The sequence below is a fragment of the Pteronotus mesoamericanus genome, unplaced genomic scaffold, assembly GCF_021234165.1.
Source record: "Pteronotus mesoamericanus isolate MK-2021 breed Mesoamerican mustached bat unplaced genomic scaffold, CSHL_Meso_final contig_347, whole genome shotgun sequence".
NCBI classification, from domain to species: domain Eukaryota; kingdom Metazoa; phylum Chordata; class Mammalia; order Chiroptera; family Mormoopidae; genus Pteronotus; species Pteronotus mesoamericanus.
Window position 1 is genome coordinate 15,114,990 of NW_026555137.1, and position 24,044 is coordinate 15,139,033.

A 24,044-nucleotide genomic window follows, 5' to 3' on the forward strand; every position below is an offset into this window, starting at 1 on the left:
AGAGTAATATTTCATTGTGTATATGTACCACATTTCCTTTATCCATTTCTCTATTGGTGGGCACTTGGGTTGCTTCTATATCTTGGCTGTAAATAACACTGCAATAAACTGATGGTTGTGAGAGAAGAGAGGGATGGAGATCTGAGTAAAAAAGGAGAAGGGATTAAGAAGTACAAATTGGTAACTACAAAATAGCCACAGGGATATAAAGTACAGCATAGGGAATATAGTGAATAATATTGTAATAACTATGTGCGGCGCCAGTTGGCTACTTGAAATACTGGGAGAAGACCACTTTGTAAAGTATGTGATTGTCTAACTGCTATGCTGCACACCTGAAACTAATACAAAATCATGTTGAATGTCAACTGTGATTGAGAACTTTTAAAAAAAAAACAAAACAAAACATGTCATGATGTCTAATCCCAATCAGGCCTTCAAGAGTCTCTGGAAGTATTTTTCTCTTTATTCATAGTCCTATTCCTTAGCCAATTATTCAGCAGGAGTGATTATTTAAAACCATCTTCATTTTCCTTAAGTCTCCTACCATGCTCATTCTCTATCTTCCTCAGAATCAGACCACAGCTTTTCAAAAAATAAAGAGGAAATGCCTCAACTTGCTAAATTTTTTTTGTCTCTCCAAAATATGACGGTATCGATGCCCATTCTCGCCTCCTTTCTTTCCATCTGTGTTTGGCTTCCAGGTATTTATTATCCCCTCTGAACCACACAGCCTCAGGGTTCCTGTTGTACCCTCCCTATATAGTTTTTCCTTTCATGACCTACTGTATACGCATTGGTTTTTTCACCACAATTATCTCCCATCATAAAACAGTTCGGTACCCACGGCCCACTCCATTTTCTTGAGTCTCTACTTTTACAAACTCCCTTGCACTTCCAGTCTCTAATTTCTGTCTCTCTAATTTATTTCTTAGTTCACTGGACCCTGCGTGTCTCCTCCACTTGTAAACTGGCATGTTCTTTACTATGGTCAGTAATATTCTGCTTGTTGCTAAATTCAGTTTTCGCTGCTCAGACCTTCATTTGACGTCATTGCAGCATCTCTAGTGTCTTCTTTGTCTTTTGCTGCTCCATTCCCGAATTTGCACCATAACTTCAACTTAGTATCTATCCTTCAGAGCCCTCTACTGGCCCCGTAACTGTCAGGGTTCTGAGACCTGCCTCATCTCTGCGCCCTGCTCCTTCACGTGGAAATACCCCTTACTCGTATTAATTACCAAGTGCAATCCTCAAAGTTGGTTTAAATTGTATTCTGTTTTTATTTCTTCCTAGTAAAATCTATTTTACATGCTCTATTTTATATCACCCTAGTATTCACCTCTGCGTCCTGATTTGTGATAGCTAAAAAGCAAATGGTACTTGACTTTTCTATGTGGGAATGATGTTCAAAATAAGATGAAAGAGAAAATAGACTTAACCTCAGAAATTCCTAAGTCTAATAATATTTCACTTTCAATTTGGCCTTGGTGGAGAATGAGATGTTCTCCATGTGTGATTTTTTTCCACATGATTTCCCTTTTTCAATGCCAGTTCTTAAGAAAGTATATTTTCACGTATTTCTAAAATGACCATTTTCCTTGTCTTCTTAAACAGAAAATAACAAATTGGACAAGCCTTTCTTCCATGACTCAGAATCATCTTGATGAATGCCTGTTTGACTGTTTTGTAACTTAGACCCCTGTCTACTTTTCAGCTTTTTCCTTTCCTTGGTACCTTATTATTAGCTGTCATTTCTTTTCCATTTTGAGTAGCTCTCCTCCTAAAATACTTCTCCCTATACACTATGCCACATGCTATAATGAAACAATCACATTTGTTAATACAAACACATAAAATGAAAGTAAATAACTCATTACAGGAATGAAAACATAGAATTTAGTGATATTTTTAAATTACTGTTTTCTTGCCTCAGAAGCATTTTTCCATCCCTTCAAATTTATGACCTGTGTTCAGAAGAGACTGGAGTTGCCAGGAGTGGGACCTCGGAACAAGAAAAATATTACTGAGATCTGAAAATATGTTGTAAATATAGAACTGAATATATAAATACGTATTTCTATGCATAGAAATATAGAACTAAATAACATAGGCCTCTTTCATAACGTGATTTTAATCCTATTAACTTTCTGAAGTAGTGTTCCAAAGACGAGTTATGTTATATAGATTTTTTTTTTTTCCTGTTAAAGGATTTTGGTAATTCTCTTGCTTTAGGGTTGAGGCAACATGATGAATGCATCCGACTTAAGAAAACTACATTAGTCACATAGTAACAGTGGTTGGGAAATGGATTTGTATTTCTCAGCTGCTTCATGGCTGGCCTGTCCAAATGAAAAATAACCTGAAATCTTATGGTAGGTTTGTTGTTGAAGTTTATTTAGCTGTGTGGGTGACGTGAACGACACATGTACAAGAAGATTAATTAGTGATCGTTTTGCCGAGAAGCATAATGTTGCGGAGCCATCTGGCGCACCGTTGTGGGGAGGGCGATCTCAAAGGATTACTCATTAAACTTTCAGCACTGTTCCCGGACTGCCGGTGGCCCTCCAGATTCTTATTAGATGAGGCTGTGCTGAGATTCAAGAGCAGCAGGACCGTGGGGAAGTGGAGCTTCGTGTTTATCACAGACAGCAAGCAATTCAACCTTGAGAACTCTACCTCGAGCCCACTACGATTTCCCTTAGTGGCATGTATGCCATTTATATTGCTATCATCTTTGCCGTAATAAAATACCCACAATAGCCCTGCCTCAAAAGCTTGTGACATTAGTTTGAAAAAAATAAAAAGATTTTAAATATTTACATAACCTTGGAAGAGCTGAAAAAGTTCCTCATTGTTACACGTAAAATACCTCGTTTAGTATTTTTTCATGCAGTACTATATTTTTTTTGTATTCTTTCTGTGTCATTTATTCATGAGTTTACTTCTTCAACCTTGCAGCAAATATTGATTCAATAGCTACTTCTGCAATTTTTATACTACGCTTATAGTCTTAAATGAAGCAGAAAATTTACTCCAACTCCCTGATTCTTCATCTGAGAATTTGTCGGCCTCTGGAGGCCCGTGACAGCACGTGACTTCTATAATCTCTGTCTCCTTGGGTTACTATTTGATCAGTGACCTCAGAAACATTTTATAATCTTTGTTAGAAGTTCGTTCCTCTTATATATTAAGTTAAATGTTTTGATTTGGATTCTACCTCTGAAGCATATGTGAGTCATGTAGAAACTAAATATTGATCCCATCGCTGCCCCCACAAATATATATCTACCAAATTCTAGGCGTTTTGAAAACTGATCAAAACCAGTCTTTTCTATTCATAAGACAGCAGAGTGTGAATATCTCTTGGCAGGACAGTGAAATGAGAATTTATGTCATCAAATGAAACAAAAATAGAATATTGCCTATTCAGATAAAAAATGGAGGTAGGCGTTGCTAGATGATTCGCTGTTACTCTTGTCAACAGACATTTGTGCAGGTCTAATTACGTTAGTGCCACCTGAGGAAAGCCTGCTTGCATACAGCTAGCCCTGGAGGAGAGGTGTGGTCTATCACAGAATTAGTATCTAATAGGTGCCCAGGTAAGAACATGCGTGTGTCCATTTGTGTCTTTTGTATTTCTTTCTCTACATTTACTTTCACTACAGTTTTTCTAGGCTTCATCAACACTTCATCGTTCAACTGTTTTTTATTGTCTTCTTGTGTATAGTCACAGCCTTCCCTATGCTTAGAGGTCAGAAGCTCTTTACAGTACATGCTTCTGAGCATCTCAGTTTCATTTCTTCTATCTACACTCTGCAAACTTCCTCAGGAGCCATAACGCAATTTCTCTTCCTGGAAACAGTGATAGCAGTATTTTCCTAGGCCGCAGACTTCTGGGAAAACAATGAATCGAGATGGCTATCACGAGCTAGGGGAGCCGCCTGATTTTGAATTCCTAAAAATGGATAGGACACATTTTTCTGCCTGCTGCTGGTACCTGACGGGAGCATCAGGGCCTCTGAGCAAGCCCAGGGCTCTGAGCACCTGCTTGCCGATAGGGACCAGTGATCCTGAGGTCCTCTTACCATTTTAATTTTATACATAATCCACAGAAAGGAGATGCAAATGGCTATGGCTCTTTAGGACTGCCAGCTTCCCTCCCTCAGCCAAATTGAAGGCAAATTCGTGGAAGTGGATTTCATGAAAGAACTTTGGAGAAAAGTAAAACTCACTCAGTGTGTAAATATGAAGCACTATAGCTACCATCTGTTGAATACCTACTATGCCCAAGGCGCCATTCCAACTTCTTTACGTAGATTCTTACTTGATTCTCATACCAGCCCTGCAAGGTGGCCTTGTTAACCTTTATTAATAGATGGGAGAGGCACAGAATATTTAAGTAACTAAAGCTAGTGGGTTTCTCAAAGGTGGTTTTGTTCTACCTGCAACATACACTAGTTCTAGACTTTTAAGATTCACACAATATGTTAGTATATAGTTGTAGGCAACACAGGTTGTGAGAAGGCGTGGACTTTGAATTAAAAGGGTGCGGAAGTAAAGAAAAATGCTCCTTTGTAGAAAAAGATCGTTCTGTGCCGGGAGGGGCTTGAATGAGAGTGTGAAAAAATGACCGGGGCACTTGATACCAGTTTTCCAGGGACAGGATTGACACTTGTCCTTTATGACGGACAAGAACAATGCAGCAAAAGGCTGGCGGTAAAAGTTACCAATTCACATGTTTGCAAGACGTTAGATAACAAAGGGAGCATCATAGTAACCCATAACAGATAAAATTTTATTATTTTATTATTAGCCAATATGGTCATGGAAGGGGCGCAAAGCGGGTAATTCTTATGCTTCGCTTAGTCGCTTGGTGACTTAGTTCTGGCCGGAGTGTCTAAGCTCCCCTCACTTATGGCTGGAGATACAGACAGATCCTCTCAGTTCTGAAATGACTCTGAAAATCCTAAAGACCAACTTCAGCTACTTGTGTAAGAAACAGGAATAAATCTATAAATAAATTGTGTATAAATGTATGTAAACAAAGAAATATAACTTTATTGTCATTTTATGTATGTATATGCTTATGTTAGAATAAAAAAACTATTTTGCAGTTTCATATTTTCTGAACTTCAAGTTAGCAAATGAGTATTGTCTTTGCACAAGGGCAGTGATAACTCTTTTAATCAAATTTTATTAATCCTTTGTTAGAAGAAATTATTGGCTGCTGTAGGTGGAGTATGACAATTAAAGTATTAGATTTTAACTACTTTCCAGCCTACTGGGAAAACATAATGTTTTCATTGTCAAATAAGCCTCTTCCTAGTCTACATCTAGGATACTGAATACAGAGTATAAAGCTAGAACAGTTTGGACAATCACAAGACTGCAAGGCTCACTTACTGACGCATAACTAGCTCTAGATGCCTTCGCATTCCCGGTGAGCATCACATAATAACGATTGGAAAAATCACTGACAGTATTTGATATTTATGATGCAGGCCAGGGAGTGATGCAAATGAGAACATTTAAAAAGTTTAATGTGCCATATAAATGCCAGATAAAATTGTTTATGGATGTGTGGATGAACACGAACATATAGCAAAATATGCCCCATCTACAAAATGAAGGAGTCAGGTTCTCTGATTCCAGAATATTCCTTCAGTTTCAAGGTTCCACAACTTTATGTTTTTCCAGGCTGGTCATCACAGGGCGAGCTTAGTCACCACACGGTCACTGCCAGCAGCCAGGGCCGGCTCAGTCCCTTGTGTAAAATTGCTGAATGGAGGAGAATAACTACAATGCATGGGTGTTTTGTTTTTTGGGGATGCAATAATGTACTCAGAAGGAAACATGACAAAACCCTACACTTTGGTAAATCAATTGTTTAAAAAGGTTTTCCTATATTTCTGTTTGCTCTCATGACACAGTGGAGGCGCTCCATTTGGGGACACTCATGGCTGCCCATGGCTACTTCTTTCCGATCTCCGATCACGTCCTCACGCTCAAGGATGACGGCACCTTTTACCGGTTTCAAGTGAGTTTAATAAAAATCGTCTTTAACGGTAAAATAGGCCATCTGTGTTTTGTGTGCTAATTGTTTTTACAGAAAATTTGAAAATTGTGACATTTTAACTGAATTTAACTTAAGCTAGTTAGAAACTGGCTTAATGGTTAAGCTAGTTATTGTTAAGACATAAAAATGAACAAAGAAAGAGGGAGCCTGTTTAGTAAAGATGATTTGTGAAAGCTAAATTCTGTGATGGCTCAAGTTATACTTTATAGAAAAAGCTCAAGGGAACTTCAGAGGGTCACTTAATGGAATTCAGGAAGCTAGGAGAGTTACCTGTAATTTATATTTCAGTTACTAAATTTGTGATACTCTGGACCCCATCTGTGATCCAGAATCATCTTCAGTCCAAGCAAACTTTCATAGACTGTTTGAAGCTCCAGGATAGCACTGAGCTAACTATATAAACCCTCCACGTGTGGGTATCTGAGGCCCTTCTACAAGCCTGTGAAGACTGGCATGCGTGATGCTTTCTTTATGTGTCTACACCCATCTGAGATAAGAGGACACCACAGATAAATTTGTGAATGGACAAGAGTCCTACTACGTCACATTTCTAATAAGACAAGCTACTCTTGTGTCAGGAAATGATTGTGGACTCTAATTTCAGTCCTTGAGCATGCTTTTGATCTTGAGGTCCCAGTGATTTATCTGGAGTGTATTCTATGTTTCATTAGACATTATGATTCACTAGTGACCGACTAGTAAATTCTAGCCTATAAAATTAGGACACCCATGTGCAAACTCCAGCTTAATTCCTAGAGGTGTGGTTAGAGGATCCTCCCCATTGTCCAACTCTCTGACATTGGAGCATTATTCTCACTTGTTCTGAATATTATTAGATGTTCTATACCTAAAACAGTGACTAAATAGTAATTTGGGTGCCTAAGAACTTGCTTGGGAAAACTGAAAACAAAGAGACAATAAATTTTCAAAGATTGTTCTCCAAGATTATTGTCCCCTTTAGGACACTCTCATATCCCTTCTTTTTGACTCTTATCTGAGGCAAGTCATCATGGGACTTTTTACACTGAGTAGTTAGGAGATAAAGCCATCTCCTAAAACTGTGATACTGACCTAAGTATTCAAACAATTTAAATCACTCAAATTATTTCATTGTAAAAGTCTTTAAAATAATGGAACTTTATCCCTTTGCAGTTAAACTTAAGGTAATGGTAGCTTAAACAGTTTATTAAGTTAGTCCTAAAGTTAACATTTTAATCAATAAAAATTATTGGTGGTTAGCCCATTATTTCTGTGCTACTAACACTGTTTGATTTTTAAAGGAGTTATTTTTCTGTTGCAGGATGACACTTTCGATATATCATTTTCTTATAAAATTTTGATACAGATACTATAAGTAAACATCTAGTAAACTTTATAATAAAAACCTCACAATTCTGAATGGAAGGATTTTGAGTTTGTTTTCTCATAAAAATAGAAACTCTTATCCATCTTCACAACATTACAAGTAAAACCATGCATGTATAAAAGAACATGAACATGAACACATAGCAAAATACGTGCCATCTATAAAATGAAGGAGTCAGGTTCTGTGATTTTGGACCAGTCCTTCAGTGTCAAGGTTCCATAACTTTATGTTTTTCCGGGCTGGTCACCAGGTGAGGTTAGTCACCGCACGGGCGCGGCCAGCAGCCAGGGCTGCCTCAGTCCCTTGTGTAAAATCGCTGATGGAGAAGAATAACTACAATGCATGGGTTAATAAGGGACACGTTGCATGTAGGCTTTCTCTTGAGAATTATCTAATTCAAAAATTATTTTTAAAACAAACTAGTTCAGACATGGCCCAAAGTTAGTGATGATGGCTTTAATTAGCATAATTTGCAGATTTGAACTCTGCAGACTTTAGCGGCAATTACTAATTTCTCAGCCTGAAATTAGTGGGCAAACAAGGTTTAAATGTCTTAGTCTCATGGGTCAAAAATAAGCAAAGCTGGGAATGAGTCATCATTCTTTCTAGAGGAAAGGAGACACTCTTTAAAGGGCTGTAAAACAAAATGAAGGAATGGGTGCAAATGATAAATGAATCACATCACTACCAGGTATAGGCAGGTCATCGACTTTCGTGTGCCTAGACAGATGATGGATAATCTCTTAAATTACACCAATTATGTTAAAAATTAAATAGTAACTATTTTAATGACCCATCCACACTTGAAGTGGGATCCAAGTATTACATATTTGTAAATCTAATATTAGTAGACTCTTAAAACCAAGATTTTAAAAGCAAAAAAGACAAAAAAGTCAAGAAAAGCTGGATTCTTGCTATAATATCTACCAAAGCATTAATCAGTCTATATTTAAACAGCTCTAATAATAGAACACACATTATTGTTTAAGGTGTTTACTTCATTTTCTGGCTGGTTCCAAGAAGCAGGGAGTTTTTAATTACATTGAACTGGATTCAACTCCTTGGAAGGATTTTAAAAATCATGAATTAAAATGGAAAACTTGTAATATGTTTACAATTCTTCCAGTGAATCATTGAGATTCTCCCCATCATTAGGAATCTGAAAAAGATTCGGGGCATGAGTTTGAAACAAACAGAGCTCTTAATTTAATTTCATTGGCATGCAACAATATGTAAATTTGTCTCAATTTTCAGTACATTTTTAACCATGTGATTTTGTATAATGTAAACTTGCAATTGTCTGATTATTATCCTCTCTTAGCTAATTGGAGTTGAGACCGGACATGATTTTCCAGATCCCTTTTATAACTTTTATCACAATAATATATGTGCCAAAGATTATTAAGAAATGGCTGGACAGTTTCGGATCAGCTTTATCATTGCTAAAGAAGCCAACGCTCGTAGATTAAAGTGTTCTAAGGTCTATACAGACTGTAAAACATATTTTTAAATTCCAGCAAACTACAAGGGTTTGCTATTTATTAAATTGCCTTTTACTATAAATAAAAATATTTTTCCTAGAAAAAAAATCTTACATTATTAGTGAAGAATGTTGGCCTTACAACACTTCCACATAATATTTCAGAATACAATAGTTTCATTCTTTTATTTTTACATTCAGGAAACTCTCACTAAATACTAAAATAATGAAGAAAACAGGAAAGAATGCAGCAAGAATGCCTTGTGGTTTGAAGGGGAAAATGTGTGTATCTGACCAATGTGACTAGAATGGGCATTTTTAAAGTTAAATAAATAGATATGTGTGTGCACCCACCTGTGTGCAAAGCTAGTATCAGTAGCTTTCTCTGTCACACTGCACCAGTTGCCAAGAACAAGTGGAGAGGAAATAAAAAACCCTGGGCGTCTTGGACAGCCTGGAATGCTCTCCCAGAAACGACCCATTCTCTCGAATGACCCTATATCCCTTCTTGAGAATCCCCCTTCCAGAGGTAGAATTATCAAATAGGTACTCAGAGAGCACCCAAGTGTGCCCATTACACGTGGATAGTTAATATAACTGACTAATAAATACAATGAACTCCACAAGGCTGAGGTCTACAGTCCCTGTCCCCTTGGGTCCTGAAGTCGCCATCGTCCGCGAACACAGAAGTTTGATAGACAGTCCTTGCATTTTCTCAAGGTCTGGAGCCAAGCACGTCCCCCGAGCAGAGAGAGAAAAGCCCTTTTAGAAAACATAAAATGTGGATGATGACCATAGCATTTTCCTGATCAGATATTTTCTTTATACTTTTTGTCAGTCAGTTTCTAAAATTTCACAGGATCAAATTTCTGTCAGTTACTAATCACATCAACCAACTACAACATTATTAGTTGAAAAAGTAATCTCTGGTTTATGCAATTTAAAAATGTAGAGCAAGAAGTGTCTTTATTAAGAAATATCTTAAAGTGAGGGGGGAATGTTGTTTTAATCTGATTGGATAAATTTAAAGCTGCAGTATATAGTTAAGAGAGCCAGGCAAATGACTGCCAGATCTTAGGGAAAGAGTTTGACTCACGGATAAGCTTTTCAACCTATTGGCAGCAATATTGGGATACATTAATCAGAGAAAACAATTTGTTATATTTAAGCATGTCTTATCCTGAATCCTACTGAATATAATACTCTGCTTTCAGTCTTTGTGGATTCAAAATTTTGTTTGAAAAATGGAATCAGACCTTTGACCTTCATGTCAGTTGACATAAACTTGCAGCAAAGGTAGGACATTCTAAACACCTGTTGGTGCTGCACATATTTGGGGGCTGAACCGTTGCTCAGAAAAATAAATGTGGAAGAAAAACCCTTCATGCCTCTCTGGGATCCTTTTCTGGATTACAGACATACCTTCGGTGAACTCTTCTAGAAAATCGTCAAATATAAATGCAGCTCATGAAACCAAAACTCTTCCTTGTTTGTGTGTCTCACTGTGTTCCACTTCTTTTACTCCACAGACGCCCTATTTTTGGCCATCAAATTGTTGGGAGCCAGAAAACACAGACTATGGTCAGTGCGATATCTCATTTTATTTTTGGCAGCCAGTGCGGCTGGATGAACGTGTGCTTGCATTTTATTGCTTTGTCATCGTGAAAAGTAAACTACAGTTCTCACTATGGGATTAATATTTCTAACATTGAATTTATGAATGGCCTTTTTTAGGGAAGTTACTAAACCTGGTGGCAACTTGCTTCATCGTACAGTGTCCACTGAGACTATTAAAGAAAAATGTATTTTCTTCTGAATTGGTTAAAGAGCTATCAACAATCTTTAAAAAAAAGGCTATTATTATCTTTCCATAGCACATTGGTCTACTTGAAAGAGTTACAAAGGGGCTCAGAGGGCCAGAGTGCTAGCTTAGCTCTCCCACTAGGCTGTGTGAATGTGGCAAGTCCATTGACTGGCTGCAGCTTGATTTTTCCCACTATTATATGAGGTATTTTATGTTTCTGTAAGTGGAAGCTTCTAATACACATGGAAATGCCAATTGCAAGTGAAGAAATGTTACAATAGAAAGTTGAATAGTAATGAATCACTTTCAGTGAACTTAGAATGTAATCAATCCAACAATCATGATTTCAGTTAAGCTCTTCAAGGAAATAGGCCTCTAATAAGTATTCATCTTCTTATATCTTCCTAAAGGCTATCGTGTTCAAAGATGAGATAGCATGGTCTTAAAATCTCATTTCTACAAATATTTTCTTAGGATTCTTTTGCTATGCCAAGGGCTGTAGTAGGTGCTGAGACACCAAAGGTGACCCGGCCTTCATCTGCATGGTTGGCATCTTGTAAGCTAAATGAGAAAAGAGAAATATGCAGAAAGAGTTATGGTAGAGTTAATATAACAATGGTATGTGCAAAAAAAAAATCATAAGAGAGGTCTGAAGAATAAGAGATTGACTTTAGCTGGTGGATTCACACAAAAGAACTGAGATCATTTGAAGTTGTGGGTGCACAGTGCAATATACAGATCATGTATCATAGAAACGTACACTTGAAACCTACATGACCCTATTAACCAATGTCACCCAATAAATTTAATATAAATTTTTTAAAAAATAGAGAAAGGAAGGTTTTTTGTTGTTGTTGTTGTTTTTAAGAGACAGGTCAAAGAAATCATTCGAGGCTGAGAACCAGCATATGAAGGGCGATGAAACACTCCCTGCCCAGCAATCTGGCTTTCCTAGCTATTGCTCCTGGAGAGGCATCTCTGTAAGAAAACTAGAGGAAAATCCACTGAAGACCAGTGGATTTTTTTTGTTTTTCATTTCAGAAACTTGAATGTGCCATTCATCTAAGAATGGTCAGGGCCAGCCAAAGATGCAAAGTGATGTACTTTGCGGGAAACAACCTATAAACCAGAGTACTGATAAATTAATAGAGAGAAAATAAGGAACTTCTTTCCAGTTGTGCTAATGCTCATTTCTTCATCCAGAAACACGCAGTTCTCAAAACCGAAGCACTTGGAGAACAAAGTCATTAAAAAACAACTGTTGATTTGTAGATCTGAGTTGGAGAACTTTCTGGAGCCTTTTGTCCAGCTTGCAGTGAATGGGGTTTGTCTCACTAAAGAAGGAGTATAAAATTCTAGTAGCGGGAACACTTGGCCAGCTGCGAAGGAGCTCATGGAAAAAGCCCCAGATGTTAGGGACAGGCAGACCTGACCTAAACTACTGTCACAGTCTCGTACCAGCTGTGTGACTTAAAGCAAGGCAGGCAACGTCTGTGAGCCTCAGTCTGCTCATTTTTTAAGTAGAAATAATAATATTGACTTTCTAAAGTTGGTGAGTTGACATAATCCAAACTAACATCCCTAAGGAAACTGGTATTGCTCCTCTCATACTCAATAAGTCAGACTTATTTTGTGCTCGCCATCGTTTTTGCCTGACAGGGATACTTTCTTCCTTCCAGGTAGAAAGGCAAATTCTTATCCTCAGTGTTTCTCTCTGTCCATCCTTGGTGTTTTTCATTAATATGTTAGTGTTCACAGTTACAGCTCATGAGTCATCACTCCACAGAAGACGTATGTTTGAATGGGGAGCCTGAGGAAATGGCATGATCTTTTGCAGGACATCCCTCAGAGTGGGTCATCCCCAATTAGCAATGGCATGCAGTTTTACATTAACTCTTACGGATATCCATTTCAAAGGGGGTCGCCTTCTGACCTTTCTCCGCAGACCTAGAGCATCGGCAATTGGCTAAGGGTCTCTAGACACAGTTTTTATTAGGCTTTGTTCTTCTCCTTGAAGAAACATATACCTGTTTGTGTCTAGCTTGCTTAGCTTATATACAAGAGAAGAATAAAATAACTATTCAATAAGAGGTTATGAAAAAAAGGAGAGGGAGAAAATTGACAGTGATCTCAGACACTGTACCACTTCCCCAGGCAATGAGCTTCATCTGTGCTTTTTCTTTTTAGAGACAAATAAATCATAGTAGCAACCTGAATGACCCAAAATTGAATTTCCTACCATCGTTTGGTTACAGCATATCCCTGCTTGTAAAAAAGACGTCAATGGCGTGATGTAGTTATGCTGTGAGACCCACAGCACAGTGATTACTTAGGGTATTTCTTTTTAAGAGAACTTTGAGGCAGAGTTTATTGCTTAAGGCAGGTAAAAGAAATGGTTTCTTTTCCTCTATGAGCGTCTTGACCTCTGTTTCCATCACCAGTTAGAACTTACTAGGCAGGTTCTGCAGAACCTAAACCTCTGTGGGTCAGTTTATATACAGAAACACTTTTTACACTTACCTTGATCTTATTAAAAAAATAGACTATGTCAGTCATGTTCAAACAAAGACAAGCCAGCATGAACTATAGGGCTATAACTCTATGAACACCATTCTTTGAATATTAGGTGAAATTGTTGATATTTTTTCACCCAAGTATAAATAACATTCCAATCTAAGCCCATTAAAATGGAGTCAGGAATGGACTCTTCTGGGTGTATTTGCATCAAGAGTGATCCAGAAAAAAGGGTGCCTGAATTAAGGGCTGGAAGCTAAGACACGAGCAAGCTTAAGAGAACTATGGCAAGAAGCAGAGGCAGTAGACCTGGGCCAGTTTGCTCAGTTGAGTAGAGCATTGTCCCGACACACCACAGTTGTATTGGAGCACTCTTTTAACCTTTGACATCTGGGCAAGAGCCTCACTCATCTCGTCCTACTGATAAGTCAACTGAAACCTACACATGATAATCACAGAAAGAGATGCTTTCTCATGAATGATGAAAATTGCCTACAACTTCGCATTGTCTTGTCGGATGATGAAAATAAATGTTCTAGTTGAGCAGTTCGGTAGAATTCACCAGTGAAGCCATCTGATCCTGGACTTTTGTTTGTTGGGAGGTTTTATGTTAGTAATTGATCTGTTCAGATTGTCTGTATCTTCATAATTCATTCTTGGTAGGTTGTTTGTTTCAAGGAATTTATCCACTCTTTTAGCTGCCAAGTCTATTGGCATGTAATTGTTCATAACAGTGTCTTATGGTCTTTTGTAATTGTGTGGTATCGATTGTAACATTTCTTCTTCATTTCTGATCTTATTTATTTGTCTTCTCTTTTTTTCTTGGTGAGTCTAGCTCCAATTTTGCTTATCTTTTCATAGAACCAGCTCTTAGTTTTATTCATCTTTTATATTGTCCTTTTAGCCTCTATTTTATTTATTTCTGTTCTTATCTTTGCTATCTCCTTCATTCCACTGTCTTCAGGCTTCATTCATTCTTGTTTTAGTTTCTTGAAAGGTAAAATTTGGTTGTTTATTTGAAATTTTTCTTGTATCTTGAGATAGGCATTTATCACTATGAACTTTCCTCTAAGAACTACTTTGCTACAGCCCATAAATTTTGGTATATTTATTTCTACTTTCATTTGTCTTAAGGTAGTTTTTGATTTCTCCTTGATTTCTTCTTTGACTCATCGGTTGTTCAGTAGTATGTTGTTTAGTCTCCCCATATTTGTGAATTTTCCTTTTTTCCCCAGCTGTTGATTTCTAGTTTCATACTATTGTGGTCAGAATAGATATTTGATATGACTTTAATCTTCTTAATTTATTAAGACCTGTTTTGTAGTTTAACATGTAATCTATCCTGGAGAGTGTTCCACATGTGCTTGAGAAGAATACATATTCTGTTGCTTTTGGATGGAATGTTCTGTACGTAGCTTTTGAGTCCATCTGTTTAACATGTTGTATAAGGCCAATGTTTTGTTACTGATTTTCTGCCTAGGTAATCTATCCTTTGCTGAAAGTGGGGTATTACCCCACTATTACTGTATTGCTATTTCTCCCTTTAGGTCTATATTAGATAAATTACTCATCTCTATTTTATTAAGGGCTATTTAATGAGGCTTTATCTTGTCATTTTGTTTGGGACATATTCCTTTGTTTCTTCCTTTTCCTTGATTGTCTGTGTAGGTTCCTATGCATCAGAAACCTACAGTCCTGAAGTAGTGGCCTCCTATAGATTAACTCTGTAGCTCCACCCTGCCCTCAGTCTTGGTTGTCTCCCAAATCTTTGTGATTGCCCAAGCATCTTATTCTATTTTTAATACCTCCCAATGCTTGAGGGCATGCCACGATCTGGCAGTGGTCCAAAGGGGAGCATCTCACTCAGCACCCAGATTCAGGCTGATTGGAAGTCAACTACTCAGGCAGCAGCTTTTCAAGCACACAAAGTAATACAGTCCTGGGTGACTGCCGGCATAAGAGCCCACTGGCCACCAGAGGCAGGGGATCTGGCGGTGTCTCCAGGCAGCAGTCACAAGCTTCAGGGTCCCAGATGAGTGTGTAAGCTCTTTTCTGGGAGATACCAGCAAGCTGTTGCAAGGCAGAGGGATAGTAGAGATGGCATCCACCGTCTTTGGTTCCCGGTGAGCAGCTCCATAGGCCCCTCCTTATGTTTGTGGCAAACCTGAAGCTGGCCTCTCTTGTTGAAGCTCAAGGACAAGTAAGTAGACCCTTTTTCTAGAAGGACCTGCAGTGTGCTTCAATCTGTTGTCTGCAATGCCCTGGAGGTGGTAGTCTTCCAAGAACTGTCTCTGATCGGCACAGCCCTGGGGGACCCAGGGACACGCCACGCAGGACCACTAGAGGCAGGCAGTCAGTGGGCTCCCTCCGGCTGCAGCTGCAAAAACCAGGGCACCAGATGTAAAAACCAGGGCAGAGACATGTGCAGGAGCTTCCCTCTGGGAGGTGCTGATGCTCGGGATTATGGCGGAAGGAGAGCACAAAGTAGCACCCAACGCCAAGGCCTGGGGCAAGGATTCCAGTCTGCCTTTAGCTGGGGGTCTAATTGGAAGCTTGCCCCTCAGGCAGCATCCAGGATGATCACGGTGATTGGGTAACAGGCCTCTTTCACAGAGGGAAGGCCCTCCTGGGGCCGAGAGCTGTTTAATAACTCTTTTTCTGTCGGGTACAGGCCTGTGGGATCTGTGAATATAAGCCACAGTGGCTGCCAGAGCCAGGTCTATGTAGGCGTATTCGCTGGCAGCAGCTGCAATCATCGGGGTTCCAGACAAGAGTCTATGCTTTTCCTTCTGGGAGGTATCAGCATGCTGGAGCCAGGCAGAGGGAGAGTGCAAAAATTCACCCACCGGCTGTGTTCCTGAGAGCAGGGTCTTGGGCCAGGAGATATGTGTCAAACCAGAAGCTTGCCTCTCAATCCAAAGCTCCTGGAACAGAAAAAAAAGCCTCTCATCCAGAGAAGACCAGGGATATGTCTTAGCCTGCGGTCTATGCAGTGCCCTGGAGGCGGGAGCCTGCCAAGAACTGCCTTTCTCTGGTTATGGCAGAGACCTGGGACCCCGGAGTCCATCTACCCTGTCCTCCAGAGCCAAGCCATCCTGCGGCCTTCCCTTGGCAGTAGACGCGAAACTCTGGACACCAGACATGGGTGAAAGCTCCCTTCCGGGAGATGCTGGTGTTCCGGAGCAGGGCCAACGGGGAGCGTGAGGATGGCACCCACTAGAAAAAAAGAGAGATGGTCACCCCTGTCGAGAACAAAGCAGAGGCAAAGTAGGCCGCCGGGGCCTGCCCACCAGAGGGCGCCAGAGGGTAGTGTAAAGTTGGGGCAATTGTACAGAGAGCCTTCCAGAGGGCTCTTGGGGGTGGGGGAGGCGCAGGTGTGTGTGTGTCTGTGTGTGTGGCATTTGGTGCCTGCCCCTTAGGATGGTGCTTGAATGTATGCAGTTGAGCCTCTTCCACCTCAGTTTGAGTGAGGCTTCTGAGCTGGGCGTTGGGGTAGGTGAGTCTAAGTGCACACGCTCTTTACAAACCATTTCTCACATCGCTGCGGCCTTGTAGCCTTGTGGGTGAGAGCGAACCCCAGTGAGTTTCAAAATGAAATGTTTTGGTGTTTTGTTTCTCAGGTGCAGGTCTTAAAAGTTGGGGTGCCTGGTGTTGGGTTCAAACTCTTAACTCCTCAGGGGGAATTCCAGGTTTTGAGTTTCCTTTCACTTGTGGGTCACAGTGCTGGGGGTGAGGCTTATGGCCAGACTGTGTCCCAAGCTCACCTACCCACTTCAGTGTGGCTTTGTTGTCATTTGCCTATGGGAATACTACTGTCCCATCCATTCTATGCTGTCATGTGGAGCTGAATTTGATACACTCTGGTTATGGCACATTTAGGTAAGGGAAAAGACTCTATGACTCCATTACCTTTCCCTGAGTAAGTTCTAGGTAGTAAAAGCAAAGTGGCACATTATAGGCAAAATTGTGTGATAGGGGTGGAACTATACAAGGGAGACATCTATCTGTTTCAGAAAAAGGAGTGTGGATAAGTCATATTTGAACTATATAATGTATGCACGTTGTTTACCTGTGAAATTATTGGAAGCATAGAGTCTAGGAATGCCATTGATACCTATATTGCTTCACAGATACCATGGTGTTAAGCAATTCATAACCAACGAAATCGGTGACAATGACATAAAATAAATGTTAATTTTTAATTTAAATTTACCGAACACCAGCCACTGAAAATCATGGCCAATTCAGAACAACACTGAGGGTTTAGTAATAACAAAATATCCTCCTGGCAAATGACAAAGTAGCCCCCTGAAAATCCCAGTTACTCATGGATATGTGCGTTCAACACTTTGTCACATTGCCAGGTAGCATGTGACAGTCAGGCTTCTTAGCAAATTCTGAATTAGAGGCCTTAGTAAGTTCTGTTAACAGGCTAATTTTAGTTTATGCTTTCCACAGCATCCCCAATTTTAGTGTAGGATTAAGCTCAATAACTCCAGGAAGGGCTTTCTCATTTTAAGGTTTACTCAAGAAAAATCAAGGTGGCAATGATAAAAACAAGAAAATGTTCTGACTCCTCCTGGAGACTTTTTGAAGATGAAAGAGAAAATTAAAATATAAGAAAAGAGCATCAGGGAGATCATGTATAATTTAAATAAGCACCAGTTGGCATGCATTTTATGAATTAGCAATATTATTTCATGAAGACTCAATTTGCTCAAGTCTAGCGATTAAAGCTGGCGAGATAGTGTTGGTTAATAAATGTATCAACAAGAGAGGTATTACTTTTTCGTGGTTTTAACATTGAGTGGCAGGGGGAAACAGACTATCCCTCACTTATGAAAGGACAAGATTCGGTTTTTGGTCTTACTCTGAAATTTTCTCTACCTGGGAACTTAGCGACATCCTGGATGGTGGATATTTCACGTTGTGTGATTCTCTTGTGAGTGACAGAGGCCTTTTTTGTGCCGTAGATGCGAAACAAAACCGCATCTGAGCCCAAGTGATTTACCGAAAATTTTCCTTTAATTAAAACCTGCTTAAAGGAAGATTTGCATATGTGATTCCAATTTTCCTTGAGCAAAGAAGGGATGCAGGGACGTTAGTAATTTGCTTCCACATTCTCTTAACAGAAGGGAGGTTTAAGCTGCCTAAGTCATATGAGACAAAATCTCTTTTGAGAACCCTGGGGAAAGTCAAGCAAGAGAGTAAGCTTGAGGTCCCTAGCCAGGTTTTGAACTTTCTGTAAGCATAGCAGTTGCATGTGCTAAATGTCTCCCTTGCCCTAGAAGGTCGACATCAGAATTAAACCAGAAATTCCTCCAGTCGTGGAATTTCAGAGCTGAAAGGAACCTTGGAGACTGTTCCGTTCAAGCGTCAGCTAACGATGAGGCAGTCTCGTTCTGGGGAATGGCGGGACTTGCTAAGCCAAGGTCATGTCTCTCATTATTGGCCAAGTTCAGACCACACTAGACAGTTAGAAAGGCAGAAAGATGCTTGAATCCCTACTTAACTAAGTATTCCATAAAGACTTTCAATAACTTGTTCTTAAACGATTGCACTTTCTCTCCAGCTACTAAGTAGCCCAAGCGTGCTATGCCATTGTATTGCCATCATTGTTAAGGAACAAATTCTGGCAAGCTGTACACTCTGCAATAGACCTGGGCTGTGCTTTGGTGTCAAGTTCAAGATGCCAGATTCTTGCTAAAGAAGTTTCTCTTAAAGCCAAGAAATGTGTTTCTAAGCCCTCAGAGTCTCCTGCTGTTGCTCTCTGGTTTCTTTATAAAGCTTTGGCCAGCTCCCAGCTCTTACAGTAAAAGCTGCACTGATAACAGATGTTACTCCTGGGTACCATGCTATTTGCCAGGTTTCAGGATTATACCTCAGGCCGATTCCCTGGAGGAAAAGCAAAGGGCAGAGCTTGCAAAGGCTTCCTAAACACATCTGTGTTCTAGACGCGTTGTACCAGCCGCGGAACAGTGTCTCCGCCTAGGTTCTCGGGGACCTAGAATTCCTACACTCAGCCGACCACTTCAATGCTCAGTTCATACCACCAGATGAAATACCTTGTAGCTAAAATACACCAAGAGGGACTAATGGGAGTGGAATCACCAGGCCACTATTTAGCAATTATTGAGGACACTTGAGAGGTGAAATCCTGTTTCTGTAATCCTGGTACTGTAAGCGGGGGCAGTACCTCCCAGGGCATTACGTTGGTAAGAGCCTGGCAGCCCGCCCAAAGCACAGGTACACACAAGAGGAGGAATTATCAAACTGGCTATTCCTACTGCCTCTTCGCAAAGCGACCGGCAAAGCCTTGCGGTGAACTAGAGAGACATCTGCTTAGGGATCCTAGTCTCCATCTGGCATTTCTGTCCCTCAGGACAATCCCCCTGAGCCCTGTGTCACAATATGGGTGGCAGGACCATGACAGGTGTCAGATGGACACTGGAAAATTAGTAGCTCAAGATTCAAAGCCCCAGCTGACATTTCACTAATTAATGTTATTGCACACCTGACAGGACCAGTTCTTTCAGTGCCCTTCAACAAGTACTTACTGAATGTCTATGTACGCAGAGATTGTGCTCACGCAATAGCCGGAAGGAACAAAGGTAAGCAAGAGGCCAGGTCAGAGGGAAGGAGTGACAAACTATGATCTCACTCGTTGGTGGGATATAAAACTGAAAGCAACAAATGAACCAACAAGACAAACAAAAACTCATAGGCACAGACAACAATATGGTGGCTGCCAGAGGGAAAGGGGCTGGGAAGGGTGCCGTAGGGCGAAGGCGGTCAAATAAATGGTGACGGAAAGTGACTGGACTTTGCATGAGGGACACACAGTGCAATGTACAGGTGATGGATTATAGACGCGTACACTTGAAACCTATATAATTTTATTAACCTCACCCCCAATAAATTTAATACTTTTTTTAAAAAGTAAGCAAGAGATGATCCCTGGTTCTTCTCAGTTTCCCGTCAAAGAGAGGCAACAGTCAGGGCCTAAAAATGAACTTCACACTTCCACTGTCTCCAGCGTGATGTTTTCCTGACCTCCAGCTCTTTGTCTAAGGAACACATCAGCCCAGGAATTAAACGCCACACCTTAGCACTTCCTCCCAGTACCCAGAATGCATTGCATTTTGCTTGCCATTCTCTGTGCATGATGCCCTGGGGAAAGTAGTAGCTCTGAAGACAAATTGCTTCATATCCTGACTCAGCACTTAATAGCTGTGACTGCGTGTCAATGACCTCATGTTTTTGAGCTTCAGTTTCCTCATCAATAAAATGGGATCTCAAGTTCAAATTCCATTTTCTACCCAGCAGAGCATCAATCATAAATGGTTACTCAAGCCATAGTTCTCTCTCTCTCTCCCTCTTTCCACTCACTCCCCTAAATTTCTTCTTCTTTTTTGATGTTTTTATTCTTTTTTGAAGATTTTGCAAAATCTTCGTCTGTAACAACGCACTCGTGCACATTCTTCGTTACATTTGACATATATCGTGTTAAAGGAGCAAGAGAAGAAAATGAGGGTTTCTATCTCAGTTATTGCTACGTTGATGAACATAAGATTTTTTTCTGACTCCCTTAGAAAATGTGACAAGCACCAATTAACACATAATGCTGCGGCAACTGTCTTAAATGGATTTTGATTTGAAAATTATATTATTCTTGTCTTGAGATATCTTTATTGGTTTCCTTGGAAATTTTAAATTGATTTTAAGGTGTGCACTCAAAGTTTCAAGGTTCATAAGCATAATGACATGGATCATTTTAGCACGCCCTGGTTTCTAATTCTTTTGCTCTCTGAACCAGGAAAGGTACTTACTGGTCATCTTTAATAATAGACCCACTGCCATGTTTTAATATTATTTATGATATTTGTATATTTAGCAATGTGTGAAACATTTCAAATAATATGCATTATGAACTGAAATTGGAAATAATCTGAATTGTACCTTATGCAGTGTTTTAAAAAATGTTCTAAGGCTATATATTTCATGTTATCCAGTTTCATTGACTAATGGTCAATATTTGTGACAGGGAATGCACTTATACTTTTCCAGAACCTTCTTTGCCCAACCCCAAGAGTTTTAGAAAATTTAGAAAACTTAGATTTCTATTGCTTCAACTCTCTGGGTAATTTGAAAGTGACAGAGGTTTGGAGAGAGACAGAGATAGGAAGAGAGAGAGAATAAATACTTTTTTGGAAAGCCACAGGTGGCAAGCATATATTTCAATAAAAGCAATCGGGCTGTGACTAAGTAATTAGACTTGCTCCAAAACTACAGGAGAAAATAAGTTTATTTGCTACCCACTTCTCACAAATGTCTGTGTATTGGAGAGGAGCTGTTACACAGGGTCCGCGCCAAAAATGCTGCAAAGCACGCGTTAAGGAATGTCAAACCTTTTTCCATCAACAGGCCTGATATTTTGTGGGAGAAGGTAGTGGTTGCTTACTTTGAGTTCACAAGTCAATTACTTTGCTAACAAAAATTCAATGGATTCCTTTCTCTTCTCCACCCTGACTCCCCACTTCCAAACAGAGGGACTAGCCTATGTGTATAGCTTGGAAATTGGACCAGGAAAGAAAGAATGAGGTGTAAGAAGCAGTGGTGAGAAAAGAAATTGATAAATGCTTAAATAAGCACTGGTAATTTTTAAAATGATAGTTTTAGAGTTAGACCAAAGAGCAATTAAAACGGCAATAATACGTCGGTTCGGAAAAGCTCCCATTTCTCATACGTTTGGTAATTGAAGATTACATTTGAAAATACTGTGCTCAGGGAAGAAATTACAATGGGAATTACAAAACAATCAGAACTGTGTTACAGTTTCCCCTGGAGGTATTTGTCGACTTTGCAAAATGTTCCAGCGAACTTCCCTCAACTATTTTTTTAGGTAGTCTTAGCCTTTCAATTCTATTAAAAAGATGCTCTCATATTAAGAAAATAATTTTGCAATAAGATTCCACTTTTTAAAAATTATTTAGAATAGTTTTCAATATATTATTTTCATAAACTATTAATAATTGTAAGGAATAACTGGAATGAGAAGGAATCTTAATTATAAGAGCTGTATGATCTTAAGAAATTTTAAAATTTCAGTTAATTTATAAATGTAGCTCTGTTGCAGGGAAGACTAATGGGTTATCCTCAGGGTAATTTTTGTTGGGAGAGTGAAATTGATATATACACACAGGAAGAAGGGACAATAACAGCAAATTTCCCCCACAGAGAAGCTTGTTGCATATTTCCTTTGATATTCATAGTCCATTGGATACCTTTAGAGGGAGGTTTAATAATTTCAATTTAAAATGTGGATATTTTCTTTATTTTTATTGTTTACAAAACTCCAGGACTGCATTATCTGCCAATGTTTTTGCTGAAAAATTTTAGAATCCACTTCAAATACGCTTTCTATCCTCTTTTCTGAGGTGAGCGCATACACCAAAGCACTGCGTTCCCTCTGCTATGGAGGGCTCGCCTGCAGCGTGGTCAGAGGCGCACATTTCAGAAAAAAGGCTTTCAAGAGCTATTCCAGAACAATTTCCAGAGAAGTGTGGTTAAATATTTGTTTTAAATACAGTGAGAGGAATATGCCCGGTCTTAAACTGAATAAACGGGGGAAGAGAAAGGAAGCTGATTCCTGCCGAGCTCCTATGTATAGAAATCTCTCTGCTGCTTTACCTGGAAGTTAGGGGATTTTTTTCCTTAAGGATTTCTTTATGTGTAACTTTTTATCATAAGGGACTTATGCCCATAATGCAAAGGCTCGAGACCAAAGAAAAACTAAGTCATGGAGAAAGTTCACAGCTAGATTAATGCAACTTGTCCTTGAAGACTCAGTGAATAGGTTAGCAGTTGAGGAAAGCCCTCCTTGACCTCTGCTTCACCCAGATTAGAGGGTGGTCCTGCTGTCTGGGTCAGTCAGCTGTTTCTTTCCTTTTTAAATTAAATATATTGGTGTGACTTTGGTTAATAAGATTACACAGGTTTCAAGCGTACAATTCCATGATACATCATCTGTATATTGCATTGTGTGCCCACCACTCAAGGTCAAATCTTCTGTCACCATATATTTGACCCCCTTTACCCTTTACTACCCTCTACCCTGCTTCCCGCTGGTAACTAACTATCTCTTTCACTGGATTGAGAGGCACTTGCAAGTTGGAGGGCTACATCTTCTTTAACTTCCTGTTGCCTCTGCCTAGGGCCATGTATGGAAGGAACTTCAGTGGGTGTTCAGTTAAGATTTATTGAGTGAATGAATGAAGAAACAAAGGGTCTTGATTCTTAGAATTTATTGTGCGGTTCAATGGCATAATACTCAGTTGTAAATACACCAGCTATCCGTGCTCAAATTGGCAGTACGGAAACAATGCAAGGTTGAGAAGCGCAACATCTGAGATGACCATCTCTGAATTTCAGTGGGGAGCTTTATGCTTCTGCTATGGGGCTCTTGCCTTTAAAAAATAATATTGATCGTTTACTTCCATGGTTTAAAATTATAGTCTAGCAGGCATATAATTGCAGCCCTTGTCCTAGGACCTCTAGAGAGACTTTAAGGTACATGATTGTAAGATGTTATAAATATATATCAAAATTTGTCGGCTGATGAAAGCAATTTAGAACACTGTTCCTCAAATTTCATATTTTAAGTGGACACATGGTGGCTATCAGCCTCCAAAGAGAATGGTAGCCAAATATATGAAAGAAATGTAGGATATGCTACCAGAACAACTTACGGATTATATGGTGCTTTATGCACAGCTTGAGTTCACTACCTTATCTGAACACTAAA

General features: G+C 39.5%; 1 protein-coding gene across 4 annotated transcripts in view; it reads left to right on the top strand.

Moving 5' to 3' along the window:
• Window positions 1-24,044, top strand: part of RGS7 (regulator of G protein signaling 7) — a 289,476-nt gene that overhangs the window by 210,294 nt on the left and 55,138 nt on the right. For all 4 annotated transcript variants that reach the window (XM_054576712.1, XM_054576713.1, XM_054576711.1 and 1 more), the window contains 2 exons: window positions 5,931-6,037; window positions 10,452-10,503. In XM_054576712.1, coding sequence (XP_054432687.1) covers window positions 5,931-6,037; window positions 10,452-10,503 — 159 coding nt within the window. The remainder of the gene's footprint in view (window positions 1-5,930; window positions 6,038-10,451; window positions 10,504-24,044) is intronic.